The following is a 15056-nucleotide window of genomic DNA, read 5'->3' on the forward strand; positions in this document are numbered from 1 at the left end:
GAGGAGATTTGCTGTGTGCGAGCTGGTGAGTGTTAACTATATACTTCTTTTTCAAAGATGCTCAGCCCCCTGGAGTCACAGCTGTTGTATACAATAACAAACAACCTATTATCATATTTTCATGGCCAATTTTCAGCTTGTCAGACAGAGAAACAAATAACAGTCTCTCTGCTGACAGCTGCCATTATTCCAAGTGTATTTTTTTTAACACATTTGTATTATTTTTTTTTTATCTTTTTCTGTGATGGAGGTTCTGAGCAGCTGTTCAGCGTTTTAAATTAAGCTCAGATACATTTGTAGCTGTGACTGTTTTGAAAAAAAAAAAGATATTAAATATTAAAGGCTTTTTTTTTCCTTTTTGAAAACCAACCAGTGGGATCAGACAGTCTATCATCTGATCTAAACTCTATTTGATTTAATGTTATTTAAGCCTAAATAACTACATCTATTATTCTATGTAGCCACACAACTGCAGGCATTTCAGGCTCATGTGTATCTGAGTAATTGAACAAGAAGTGTGACAAGCAGCTGAGAGTGACAGCCAAATGTCTAAAGAGTTAAATTTTAATGCAGTAAGCATGTTGATGGAGCTCAGCTGTGCACTGGTTCAGTGTTTGGGACTGTGAAAGCAGCACCCAGAGACTCCTTTCATTTTGAGAAGCTAACGAGACGCTGTCACCGGCACGGTGCTGCTTCTTCCTCTTTGTTCGTGACACTTCCAAGGAGCGTCAGATCTAAGCCTTAAGGAGGGAATGAAAACTCTTACAACCACGACAGTAAATTCATAATCTTAAAAAAAAAAAAGGTGCTTTTGCAGCAAGTGAAACTGAAAGAGCAATGAAGTAGACACAACAAAACAACAACAGGCATCGCATCCAAAATACAAATGGAAAGAAAAGATATGTTTGTCATTTTATGGCTATTCTGAAATTTCTTTGGCTGGTTTTGTAATTTTTGCTGAGCAGTAGAATAAGTCGACAGATAAAAGGCAAGGCAGCGCTGCGTAGCATTACTGTCTAACATGTCATTCACCTCAGGTTAGCGGCAAAATTGGAGATGCAGTTAACCATCTCTGCATTCTCTGCACCCCACATGCTGTGGAGAAAAAGGGGGGGGGAGGGAGGAAAAACAAGAGGCCGTTACAAGCTGCTCCCCCATCCACAGGTTAGCGCAGCACAGAACACGAATGTACAGTCTACATCGCTTCACACACCTCACTGACAAGAAGTCAAACTCTGAAGTACGTAATTAATAGAACTGATCAGCTATCAGAGTTCTGTCAGTCAGGACTTTGTTAGTGGGGTTAATGTGAAAGGTGTAAAAGAGCTGTAGAAAATCAACAACAACAATTAAACATTAGGTCACATGGAAAACAGCTGAAATTAGTGGAGGCCTGTGGTCGAAATTTAAAGGTGACAAACTCACCTTTAATTTATTATAAAGGAGCTTTGTAGTACTGAGGCATGAGGTTCCCACAGATAACACATGAAGGTTTGGAAGGTTTATTTCGAGTTAGCCAGAATATTTCACAAGAATTCAACTGGCTTCCCGCGATTTTACTGAACATTCATTCCATTTCCTCTGTCTCTGTAGATGACATCAGCTACATACCACCTTCGTAGTATAAGACAGCCAGATGACTTCATCAGTAGTAAGTAAAACTTCCCCAGTATAAGTATTTTTAGATATTTTAAACCATGGAATGCAGAGGGTCATTTATTTAAATAAACTCTCCAAATCAGAGCCATGGGAAGCAAGTTTTTCATGTTCTACAATTTCACTGAAAAACCTCTGAACTATGGTTTGAAGAGACACTAGAGGCTAAACAAATGTTAATGGTACTGCGCAGCCACACAAGTGTTTTCAGTTCTTCAATTTCTTAGAAACCAGTTTCTACCCAACTTTTCTTTAAGATGCTGTGGATGGTAACTCATGTGAATCTACAGCAAGGTGATATCCCATCATGCAACACTATCATAATGTAGCAAGTTAGGTTAAAAAAAAAATTGTTTTCCACGCTCACAATTTTCCATTTTAATTTCTGATATGTAGAACATCAAATCTAACATACAACATGGCTAAGAAGGAAATTTTAACTTTGAACCTGCAGATTATTTTCCTGATTACTCAATAATGAAAGCAGTTTTTAGTTGTGGCCCAATTTCTCATTTTGGTGTTTGTGGTAGTTCAGAGCTAAAATTTTAACAAGCAATGATGTGAGACGGAGAAAGACCTGTGGTCCTGAGAAGCTTGAGGACAATACTTGCTTAAGAGGAGGCTGCAGTAGCATATCAAGACTCTATAAGGACCAGCAGCAGAAATGTACTCTCAGGGCACTAAGGAAAGAACCGGAGTCACCTGAATGTGTCGTGCTGCGTGAATCTGCTTTAAAACAAAAACTGACATCAGACGCTCAGCATTATTTCCTACTGGTTCAAATAAGTTACTGCAGGTTCCGTCCATCTTTAACACTTTCAAACCTTGTGTGTTGGATAGCACAGCCAGCAGCCTAGCCTCCCTACCAGGAGCAAAATCAGAGTGGGACTCCAGTGGGAGCCTGAGCTAAGCAGGGGGGAAGTATCTAGGTCACCACAAAGATGAATCAACCGCAGCTGGGATGATGCTACAGCTTTGTACGGAGAAGTGCTGTAAGGGCTGTATGTGCACATGTTAGGGTTAGTTTGTTCCAACAGCTGACGAGCTCGGGGCTCGTAAAGCGTCTGGCCACTAGATGAAGGGTAAAGGTCAAAGGTCGGGAAATGACCAAATCAGTTTCATCTGTATGAGGTAGTTAAAGGGGAAAAAAAAAAAAAGGAGCTTACACCAAGTTACTGAGCGATGCCAAGCTCAGCTGCTGTTGCTGCTGTTGTTGTTGCTGTTGTTGCTGGGAGACTGCTGGTTGCTGCTGCTGTTGCCAGGCAGCCATGTTGCCAGGCACCAGCCCTGGTGGTGTGAACGTCTGGAGCGCCGTGAGATCTGCACTCGTCAGCTGGTACTCTGAGATTAAGGGGATGGAGAGAGAAGGCGAAAAGAAGTGGGGAGGCAGGAGGAGGGGGATTGTTTTACATCATACAAGTTTCTGCTGGTGCATCAATATTAATCAGGGCTAATCCATATTAATGGAGACCTTTGAAGTGGAATCATTCCAGAGGCCCGCACACAATGAACAAAGTGAATATTCATAGCGGTTTGTGGCATCACACTGTGAGGTTTTCAAGTATTTCTACATGACACTTAAGATATTCACAACATAATGCTGACTATATTTTTTTTTACTTGACTTAGTATTTTATCTTTTCCACTATTTTTAAATCCAAACTTGGTGGATGTAGCAGTTTCTTGCTGCCCTGATGTAAAAAGACAGATTCAGTTGGGGCTGAAAAAGTCCTGTCTGGCTGCAGGTGGCTGTGCCAGCTTCACTGTCTTACCAGTGTTGTAGCCTGTCTGCATGCCGGAGAAGGGCGCTAAGAGACTGGGTGTTGTCACGGAGACCACTGGCGTGGAGAGCGGCTGTGCCACCTGGGTTCCACCTAGCCGCTGAGCACTCTGGGAAAACAGAGAGATGGATAGAGAAAGTTGGAACAGTGAGACGCTGGAAGCTGAAGAGTGGACCAACAGATGGGGTCTGGTGCCTTCAGGAGAGCAAAGGGTCTTTTAGTGGAGTTCTGTTAAATAAAGACTTTAATTCTGAAATTCCCTCTCTAATTTTTTTCTACATCTTTAAAGGTAGTTTATTTCTGAAGGTCTTTGGTGTCCAAAAGTTTGTGGCTTACGTATAAAAGCATTTGAGTAATTGTGTGTAATTTTCTGACAAAGGTTGCTAAAACATCCAAGAGCTGGGATTTACAACCCAGCTCTCTCTTTCCTGGATCTTTGGGGAAAGTGTTGTGGCTCTGTGTCGTGAGAAAACCTGGTCCAGCTCCACAACGATTCGTGTCTTTTTCTCCTTATAAGGGCTGAGTGTATGAGTTCATGGCACATGACTTCATCCATTTTCAACAGCAATAATGATAATGGTTAGCATGTGCTTTCCAGTGTACAGCAGAGTGGATGCAGAGACTTTGTAATGTGACTGAGAACAATTTAATTACACTGTTACCACTGAAATATTGAACTATAAACAGAGCTTGTTGTGCTTATAGCCGAAATAAAAACACTGCACACTATCAGTGATGTAACTGTACGGTCTGCTGCAACTCTGTTTTTCTGCTACTTTTGCATTGTTACTGCCAAACTAAAGCAAGTAAAATATTGTAAAGTCTGATCCATTAAGCCGCTCAACTTGTGCAGGGCAGTGTTCTTCGTGCCACACGCAGGAACATTTCCACTCCCTGTGCGAAAATCCAAGCACCTCCGTTCTCTTTGAGGCGTTTAATTTTTCTGTGACACTTTAACATCAAGATGTGCAAGATGAGAAGTATCTCGCATCTCAAGGTGGCGTTGGCACGGCAACGCTGTCGCCAGGGCCGGGCGCTCGTGTTATGTACTGTAGCATCACGGTGGAAGGTGTTATGAGGATCATGCTGACAGGAACGCATGCATCGACACGATGACAGTGGAGATGAGTGCGAGTGAGTGTGTGTGTGTGTGAGAGTGAGGATGTGCTGGAAAAAGTAGTGTGTAAATGTGTGCAAGAGATGTATGCGAGGAATGAATACACAATGTTTGTTCTGAAGTGTGCCTGGATATTTATGCAAAGAAATATGCATGAGCACATGTCAGCATGCACGTGTGTGTGTGTGTGTGTGTGTGCGCAGGACTCCAACATGTCCGTCTGTGTTCCAGGTTGGAGACTCTGTGATCCTTTATTACTCTCATCCTCAGAGCATCGACACTCAGATCAAATCAAACATGCACATGCTGAGCAGTGTTCACACGCTGGACAGTCGGCTGGTTGCTCCGATTCCCTCTCGAGCACGTTTGTTTTAAACTGTGCTCCACTGCACCACAAATATTTTCAATTTGTTTGGAAAAGCTTCCGAAAGTTTCCCCATTATAAAATGCTACAATGTTGCCCTTGAAAAGCATATATGCATTAAGCAGACACTGCCTGGTGGAGCAAAAGGTCAATTCTAATATGAGGCTGTGGTTAATTTCAGTATATTCCGGTGACAAATGAAACAGACATGATGTCGAAGCAAAACAATCATTAAGTTAAAGCTTGTTTGTCATTAAGTAACAGTGCTACCATTCTGCAAGCACAGTTTTGTCATCGTTGTGGACAAAAGCATCTGTCAAATATTAATTTCCGTGCAAAGCCCTGATGTGCAGGGTATGTGGCCACGCAGCCTGCGGTTTTCATTTGTTGTTATTGTTCTGAAATAAACCCAGACCTGCAGTTCAAGTCTTTCAGGTGTCGACGGTCAGACAATTAAAGCTACAATATTTATCTATAGCTGGCACAAGGCTCTGGACCAGTCCCCTCTGTTCTGCCCCACCATACAGCTTTGCTTTGCTCTGTATTCCCCCCCCCCCACTCTGCACAGCCCCCTCTGGTAGTCATTGTTATGAACTTAAAATCTACTTAGGAATGCTACAGAGATGGTTTAGATAATCTGATTGGTTAGAAGGGTGAGACTCGCTCAGTGCTGGGTCACAGCAGGCTTTGTCAGTTCCTCTTTGCATTAAGAAAAACTATGGAAACAATATTTCGACTAAAAATATGCTTAAAAATGCTTAAGCACACGACTTAAGCATTTTTGCAACTTGACTTGAACTTGATGTATATACATCCCACGTTAGGCTAAACATTGTCAAGAATCATCCAGGAAGCAGCGCAACCAGCTGATCTGTCCTCCGTTTGTGCGTTGCTCTGATGCTCCGTGTTCACGTGAATGCTGACGTTTTAACGACTCTACTTTTGTCACCGCACCAGTGTCGACCCCAGTGGGATGCGTTTGCCAACGGTGTCACACTCATGCTCGGTGAGATCACACAGAGATTGACACCACATCCATGAGGCTAAAAGTCTAGAAGTCTATTCACCTCACTCACCAACTCCAGGTCTTCTTCTGTCTGCACGGCCGAAGGAAAAGGGGGGGAGTGAAAAACAGAGGACGGTTACATTTCTACAGCAACTAACTTTAGGAAAACATGAACTAACAATAAAAATTATAGTAATGTAATTAAAAATTGTGTTTGTAGATATGGCTAAAGTGATACTTGTAGATGGGTGTTACTGGACATGTGGCCTCTAGTTTTCAAGCTCTTCAAGTCCCACTCCTCAACTATAACAATAACATGTTAAAATGCAGCCGAGCTGATTGATGACTTAACTCGAGTGGATCCAGATGCTGAATTGCAAAACATTTCGAATATTCGTAATACTTCTGTCTAGGAGTCGTCTACTCACATGGAACCTTTGCTATTCAGTATAAAATATAACTTTACTTCTTTAAATTGTTCCAAGTTGTAGAAACTGCAATTAGCTGGACATCTTTAATCTGGATGCAAATGTATAGACTTCCTAAAAAGTGCTTTGCTTTCAGTCTATAACTGGATAACTTGAGCCAAATATTGGAAGAGTAATGTAAATGTGACATGATGCAAATTAGTGCAGTATGACAAGGATCCAGTGGGTGCAGACTAGCTACAGAAATCTATAGCGTTTTACCTAATGGGCCTTATGCAAGAACATTTTCATATTCATTTGCTCTTGCTCTTACACATCAGTTTCACCAAACTGTACCTGCACAACCTTTCTATTAGTGTCTGTGTGTGAGATTGCATTATTAGCATTATTAGTACCCTTAATTACCATGTAGAGACCTGTATAACAAGGCAAATATTATAAAAACTACATGTAACTCAAGCGTAAAAAAAAAAAACAACAACAACATATGAACATATTACAAAATCCGCATTGTCAGCAGTCAAAAGCAAAACCGGTTTTATGTGCAGCCTTCAGACAGTGCTGTACTGTGGCAGGAACAAAGACGGAATGCTTTGGCATAAGTTCGACACCAATAAAAGGTTTTGCGAGTGCACACTGTCACTGACTAAAGTGGAAGGCAGTGAAGGTGACACGACAGTCACAGAATTAAGTTCCATAGTTTTACACTGTCGGGTGCAACAGAGGATTTTTGCTGGGACAGTGATTTGTATAAACAGCCTGAGGCAGATGTTACAGGCTGACAATAGCAGTGTTTCTGGTCTCAAGCTAAAAAATACCGGATTTTGGAAAAAAACACATTTAAACTCCTTAATATAAGTTGTTCTTATTCCACCTAATGTTCATACCCTTACACCTCTGGACAGAGGCACATTGCATGTATGTGACTTGACATTAGGGTAAAGGTTGAGTTTTGACCAGTTTGTCCCTGTGTGGCTGCTGTAGTCCTGTTCTCCTCACCAGCTGCATAAGGCTCTTGCTCTGCGAGGTGATGACCCTCAGGTCCGGCTTGCGGCTGTTGACCATCTGAGGGCTGGGCGGAGGCGGAGACTTAGCCAGGACTACTTTCCCCAGGCTGTTGCCGTTGGATACGGAGAGGAGGCCTGGGGAGGCCCTGGCACTGATGTAGCCATTAGCTGGGGAGAAACAGAAAGGGTGAGTTTAGCGAAGAGGTAGAGCTGGAGGAGGTTGTGCGCTTTGTCTCTTTCTACCTGTGAACTGTGTGTGTCCATGTCTGCCTGTGTGCGCTCTCATTAGCGAGCTGGATCGCTCTGCCACACAACATGCTCCTCATTGTTTCTACAGCAAGAGCAGTGTTTTTTGGTGTCGCTCCGATTTTCTGCAGCCCCTCCACATCAAAAGCTTGTCACACGCCCTCTCCACAACTACTTTATTTCCACTTTCCGTCTCCACGACTTGTTTCAGTCGTCTCAGTGCTCGGAAAAAACAAACGCAAAAGTTCCTGGACTTTTTCCTTCCTAACATTGCAAAAAATATCCAGATTAAGCTATTGAATTTCAGGTTTTCAAACCTTTTTTGCTGTGGCTCTCAGCCCTAAGCCTTGTGGTCGTCACCCAGCTTTATTAGTTTTCTGAGATCCTGAACTATTAAAGAAAAGGAGGCGCTCGGCAAAAAAGACAGGAGAAAGGGGAAACAGCAGAAGACAGGAGGTTGGGAAGCACCAGGCAAAGACAGAGGAAAGATGAGAAACGGAAAAAGACACGGAAGGGTAAAAGGAATCATATGGAGAGGAGAGGGAATCTGAGGGTGGTACAAAAGGAGGGAAAGACCATTAGGGTAGAAATAAGGAGCTAAGGATGAAAGGAAGCCAAAGCATGACAGAGGAGGCAGGACAAGGGATGCGAGGAAAGGAAGGGTGTCAGAGAAGAAATGTTTTTGGACAATTATGTAGCTCTATGGCTGAGAAACCTCAGATAAACACCTGCTAGTAGAATTTGTAGTTGGTCCTTTTGTTTGACGCTAAGAAAAACACAGAACATCACCTTAAATACTATGGAAAATTCCTTTTTTTTTTTTTTTTTTTGCGGAGTGCAGTACTTTTCCTTTTTCTCTTCCTTTTACAGACGTGCATTCCAGCAACATGACGGACAACATTACAGAAAGTTGGGGCTGAACGCACCCTCCTTGGAAACTGCACCACTGGTCACATTCCAGCCTCCGACAGCACAACACCACAGCTACACTGTGAGAAACATGGAATTATCTTATCATTCGATGTCTATCACTGTAGATTTAATCCTCCTAAGACTAATATTTTGCAGTTTTATGTTCTGCTTATTGATTTTTCAAAAGAAGCTGGTTTCAGGTGGGTTTCTGGGTGTCATGACAACAAGACTCCAGCAGACAGCAGCCTGTCCGTGCGGCTGAGGTTAAAAGAAGGGCTCGAATCAAACAGAGACAGAGGACATAAAAGGGGGGACAGCAGGGACTTTCCCAGCCCTGACACACACAAACACACACACAAATGCTGTTTTCCCCCTGGACAGGCAGACTCTGGGTGTCTCTGTGCGTTTGTGTGATAGCAGATAGCAGTTCTCCATGACGCTGCCTCCAGACGACAGTGGCATGTGACTCTGCTTCATCTCAGTCACACACTCTCCAGGGAAACACACATACACAGCTCATAAACTAAACCTGACAACAACAACAACCAAACAGAACCTCTGCTATCAGCTATCAACAGGAGCCAGGCAAAAAAGGAGAGTGGGAGGAAAATAAAAAAGTGAGAGTGAGAAGAGGGCTGATGGAGGCAGTGGGTGAGAAGAGGTGAAGGCGGGCGGGAGGAGGGAGTGGACTGAGGGTGTGGGGAAGGAGGGAAAAACAGGGAGGGTATAGACAAATACTGCAAAGAGAAAAGGGAGGAAATTGAGGAGCTGCGCTAAACAAAGATCATTTGAAGCTATTGTTTAGTTCACTGCATTTTTTAACAAGTTATTTTTAATCCACCTCGAGTCAAAATGAAATTAACATGCAAAAGAAGAGACCGAAGATGCGGAGAATTAGGGAACAAGAGAGGAAAAAGAGAAAAAGAGAAAGAGTAAGTAAAGACAGGTGATGTAGGTAAAGGGGAGATACGAGAGGGAAACAAAGGGAGCAAAGAAGAGAGGACGTAAGGACAAAGGAAGTAGGGAGAAGGATGGAAAGCAACAAACAAGCTATAGAAAGAGTTAAGGAAGTAATAATATATGCAAGGAAGAAAGGATGGAGAGAATGAGATGAGGTTAAGGGTAATGTGATGGAGAAAAAAGAAAAGAAAATGCCTGGGAAAGATACAGGAATGTTTGCAGAGGAAAGGAAGGACAAAGGAAATGGAGGAAACAAGGTAGAGATTAAGGAAAAGATGAAGGGAATGAAATCTGGAAGGAGAACAATGAAAATGGAGGGAAAGAAGGAGAATAAAAGAATAAAAGGGAGAAATGAGGGAAAACGAGAAGAAGGAAAGAATTTGGAGGAAAGAAAGAGGCCAGACAAAAGAACAGGAAAAGAGAAAAGAAGATAGGTACAGAAAAGAGAAGAGTGGTATGTAAAGGAATTAAGATGATATAGGGAATGAGACAAGAGAGAGAAGGAGGAGGCAAGGAAAGAGAGAGGAGGGAGGAAGCAGGGAAGTAAAAAGGAGAGGATGCTGCAAATCATGTGACTGAAACGAGATGGAAGAGAAATGTAGAATAAAAGAGAAAAGCAAGAGAAAGGGGACAGTGTAGGATGGGATGGAGAAGGTAAGTTGGATGGGACAGAAGCAGGGAGAATTCAAAAGAGGCATAGAAGGAGGGAGAGGAGAGGAGGGAAGAGGGAGAAGGATGTAGGGACTAAGTGGAGAAGGAAGGAATGAGGTTTCCCAGCAGCCATCGAACCAATGAGATCACCTGTGTCCAGCTGACACACTGTGGACTGTCCCTGCATCAGGTGACCTGTGTGTGTGTGTGTGTATTTCATGCATTGAGCATGTGTTTGTCACTGACTGAAGAGAATCTGAGGCTGGTTGCTTTATGTTCATGGCTGTGGGTAAAGGAAAACTGTGGTGGATTTGTGGTAACCCCAAGTTATGAGGGTAACACACACACACACTCACACACACATACATCCTGGCATCTTTGTGTTTCCACTGACTAATAGATTTTATTGGAACTGACAGATGTAGATTTTTCATGCATTTGTGTGTAATTATTACTGGAAACGAGTTGGATTCTTGTTTGAAAGGAAGTCAACAGACAAATCCATGCAACAGTAAATTGTGGGAAAATATATGGTAACACAAAAATGTGAAGAGTTTTAGCAGGAAACACAAGTCATTCTGATGACTTATGACTCTCAGAGGTTCTGTTTTTTATTTTTATATTCGTTGTGAACAAGCAGGTCTCAGCTGCTGACAGGCTTCAAGTGTCTGCTCTGGTTTGGCCTTTAACATGACACAGGTAAATAAAATGTTGGAGTTGCTAATAAAAGCCTTGAAAACTTGAATAGGAAAACCTGTAAGAAACTGTGTTGTATAATCCACTGTGGACCGTTTTCATTAAAACTACTTTAAAATATATAAAAATTGAAGGTTAGAATTTGTGGATTGTCCAAAGGAACCACCTGTGTAAATTTATACCGAGAGAAATACCAAAAAAACATGTTTAGTTTTCTCAATGGGCCGAACTGACTGAGCAAGCGTATTTGAGAATTAAAGAAAAGTTTATTTTTTGAACAACCTGTATTTTGTGTTGTGCAACCATATCTAAATTTTGCACAACACACTCAGTGTTATAACTTTGTGTGTGTGAGGCTGACATGAACACACTCCTATTCTGAGTGAGTGAGTCACAACCACATGCTGATGTGTCTGTGTCTGTGGCTGTGTGTGTATATATATATATATATATATATATATATGATGACTGTTTGTATGTGCTTTTCTGCATCATTTACATGTGCTGCACTCTGTGTATGAGTGTGTAAGTGTGAGCTCCTCCAGTGTCTGTGTGTGAGTGATGTCTCCTATTACGCGAGACTGGGCGTGGGAATGTGTGGAATGCCGGGTGACGTCAATGGTGACATTCCCGGGGCCCCGAGTCCCTGGACAACAGCTGAGAACGACAGATTCGAGGGAGGAGGAGGAGAGCGAGAACGAGAGGAGGGGGGGGGAGAAAATGACTGAGAAAGGGTGGAAGGGACAGGGGTGAAGAGAGGGAGGTACGAACGAAGACGAAGAGAGAAGTTGGAATTGTAAAAGCAAAAGTGGGATGAGCAGAGCAGAATTAGAGGGAGGGAACAAAGATGAGACATTGGTGGGGAGTGGGAGACAAGATGTGAAGAAAAAAGGACCAGGAGCTGAGAAGCAAAAGAACGGGGGTGGGGGGGGGATCGGGCCACCTGAGCAGAGGAGGTTTCGTGTTTCGATACACGAAGGAGTCGTGACTCTGCTGCAGCAAACATGGTGACATTGACGCTCATTTACTGCACAACCAACTCCGTCGTCCTCCATCCCACCATTCTACACACGACTGCAACAAAGTCCAGTTTGAAACGCTCTTCTAACTAATGCTCAACTTATAATATCATTCTAAAGTTAAAACATTTATCCTGACTTTTTTTTTTTCTTTTTGCGTCAATTTCAATCTAAATCAAACACGGCGGTTAAGAATAAAACCAGAGATTATAAAAGCCACGACGACCGTGATGCGTTTTCCTAACTAAAGATGTTTTTCATAGCCTGTCGACAACTTATTAAGCTACAAACTCAAACACAAAACGCTGGACAGCTGCCACAGAAGTCCCACCAAACAACAGTGGGCTTTTAAAGCGATACCCTGATCTCGTGGCATTGTAATGCAGCCAGTGCTAACTCAGTTTAAAATGACAGTACGTGGCTTTAAACTACACTTTTGCATTGATTGACACAAACCTTTGAAAGCAACGTTTCACACATTGTATACTGTACACGCTTCAATAGCGGAGAAACACTGATATCAATACCGAATTAATATAAATGTATTGATTTCTTTTGGTCCACCTCAGCCAGAGACAGTATGTTTATTAAGTGAATATACAGGATAAAAAAAAAACCTTCCCATCATATCTATTACTACAGGCGGGCTGGCAGTCTCTGTCCTGGCTAATGGGATTGAAGGGGAGAGCCTGGCCAGTGTCAAAGTCACCTCTGAGGAGAGTCCTGTGCCAAGACAAGGGACAGTTGGACTGGGGGAGGGGGTGTTGGAAGTGGTAAGTCGGGCGGGGCGGTAGATTATTCCAGAGAGGAGACGAGGGGGAACAGCTGACAGAGACAGGATACGAGTGATGGGGGAGGAAGAGCAGAGGAAAGCTGAAGAGTAAAAAAAAAAACGGTGGCACTAAACTAATATCTGACTCCTAAACTAAGGTTGTTTTCAGACATATGGTTCATTTGCTCTGGTCTGAATCAGTGGACCAGGGGACTTGTTTTGCTGTCCTTTCACACACAGACAAATCCAAGCGAAACACGGGACAATGGTGTTGACCACTCGTTCATTAAATGCATCTTCAGTGGATTAAACCCAAACTATCTGCATGAATGCATCAGCTTGAATAAGGCGACTGGGACTGAATTACTGCAGAAAATAAGTGACAAGCAAGTGTATGATACTCGCACGTTTTGTATACCAAATTTTTTTTAGACCTTTTAAAACCCAGTTACATTTGCCAGAAGTGCAAAGTTATTGTTAGGTTATAAGTGAATCTACGCCACGGTTGCATGACTTCGTCCCCCCCACTAAACGCCGAACCTGTAATTTGATTTAGTGCTCTCACATTTTCTACGAAAGCCTTTCTTCTTTCTTATAAAGACCGCGAGTATGAGTTCATTGGACGAGCTGTCCGTCTTCATTCAGTGTTCCTCAAAGACGAAGGCTCAAAATGCCAACGGATTTCAGGGTTTTAGGATTCACTATTATGACCCTCTATAATATTAACGCATAGACTAAAATGTTTTAACGTTCAGCTTCTCTCTTGGTTTCCTCTTCTACGGAAGCCCTGCAGAAACCCTGTGGTCAACCACACCCCGTGCGGTGTCGCAGAGGAACAACGTGGACGGCAGCGTTTATGGTCCCAGTACAAACGCCTCCATGTTTGTGAGGTCATGCGCCTGCCTGCTGAGGAGGCTGCGCGCGGTTCCCCCACAGGAAGTGTGTTTGACTCTTAAGCTCAGCGAGGATGAATGAGATTTAGGTGGAGTGGCCTTCTAATGCTCTTATAGAATTCTGAGTTCATCTGTTTGCACCAAATTGGCTTAAACCACACTGAAATTTGAAATGATGGCAAAGACAAAGACTCCAACATTAAACACAACTTCACCAACTACTGTAGCGAGTCATCTAACAGCTGGTGGACTCCAACACCAGCAATATTGTCCAGTATTCAACCTCTGGTTTCACAATTGTGGGAAACACCAGCGTCAGGAAACCAGAAACAACAATATTGTTTCTGTTCCCCATTTTATTGGCACACTCCCCGCGTGTCTTGCTCACAACCTGAAACCAGCTCTGTTCTTTGGACTGTTTACAAGCAGCTTGTACTGTGACCCTCAGCTGTCACCAGTCGACAGGTGTTTTTGTGCTTGTGCGCGAGACTATTTGTGCTCGCGATTCAGCTCGGGAAGTTGTGGACGCGTGACTGAGCCTGTTGCCAGACATAAAATACTGTGCACTGCTTTGTCTCCGAGTCAGAATGAAAAATGGATTTGTTCTAAAACATTTGGCTAAAAACACAGAAAGTGGAGTGTGTGTGTGTTTCAATCAGAGCAAACTTAATTCTTCTCAAAAATGCAAAGCATGAAAAGGAGTAATATTTACTTACGGACTGGACTCGGGCAGGCTCCATTCGAGTTCCCCAAATCTCCTCCTAACATAGCACCTGCGACAGGGAGACACACCACGGTCGTGACTTCACACATCACACAGTTAATATGAACAGCACTAATTTAAAATTGCTGCATATGCCATTAAAAAAAAAAAAAAAGAAAAATTTAATCAAGTGTGTCATTAAAAAAATATGTCAGTTGTGGTACTGCTATCAACACTCACTTCACTCTGTGAAGGACCGTAATTCATTTCCATTCAACATCTCCACTCAATTTTTAAGTGCAGGCTCCGCTGCTTCTCAATAGTACTTGTGTCATATTTAAAATCAAATGTTTTCCTTTCTAATTGTGAAAATGAACAACCTGATCAGCCAAAGGTATTTAAGAAAATATTGGATGATTTAATTACTCTCAATCAAAGTGAAATAAATACTTTATAACTTCCGGTGATCTTATCTGCCTGGTGTGTTTTGGTGGCAGGGCTGTTTCATATACAGTAGATATGAGAACTTGTGGTAAAACTTATTATAGCGTTAACTTAGTAAGTTATTATAAATAGAAATGACCGTAATAGCCAATTGTTTTACGGGTGGGTTTATTGGCCAAGACTCTGAATCTCGCATATAATGGCAGTTAAAGATAGAATAGAAGCTTTATTGCCATCGGTGAATATATATGTCAATCAGGCATAAAATTATGACCACCTGTGCAATTTAATGCAATCAAATACAGCAGCCATGAATTCTACTTTCACAAGTTTAGAACTTCTGAGCGTTTAGGTTGAAACTGTAAGAAAGGGGATAATTCTACTATGTGTAAAAGTGGGTA

At 42.4% G+C, this 15056-nt stretch overlaps 1 protein-coding gene across 11 annotated transcripts in view; it reads right to left on the bottom strand.

The window, feature by feature from the left end:
- Window positions 1-15056, bottom strand: part of mef2d (myocyte enhancer factor 2d) — a 94812-nt gene that overhangs the window by 10605 nt on the left and 69151 nt on the right. For 5 of the 11 annotated variants that reach the window (XM_067511863.1, XM_067511864.1, XM_067511859.1 and 2 more), the window contains 5 exons: window positions 14225-14281; window positions 7352-7527; window positions 5986-6015; window positions 3429-3546; window positions 2823-2997 (listed from right to left, as the gene is read on the bottom strand). In XM_067511863.1, coding sequence (XP_067367964.1) covers window positions 2823-2997; window positions 3429-3546; window positions 5986-6015; window positions 7352-7527; window positions 14225-14281 — 556 coding nt within the window. Of the gene's footprint in view, window positions 1-1032; window positions 1096-2822; window positions 2998-3428; window positions 3547-5985; window positions 6016-7351; window positions 7528-14224; window positions 14282-15056 lie in introns of all 11 variants that reach the window. The other 6 variants (XM_067511861.1, XM_067511857.1, XM_067511862.1 and 3 more) reach the window with 3 other exon arrangements.

Source organism: Channa argus, chromosome 7 (genome assembly GCF_033026475.1).
Source record: "Channa argus isolate prfri chromosome 7, Channa argus male v1.0, whole genome shotgun sequence".
Taxonomy (NCBI): domain Eukaryota; kingdom Metazoa; phylum Chordata; class Actinopteri; order Anabantiformes; family Channidae; genus Channa; species Channa argus.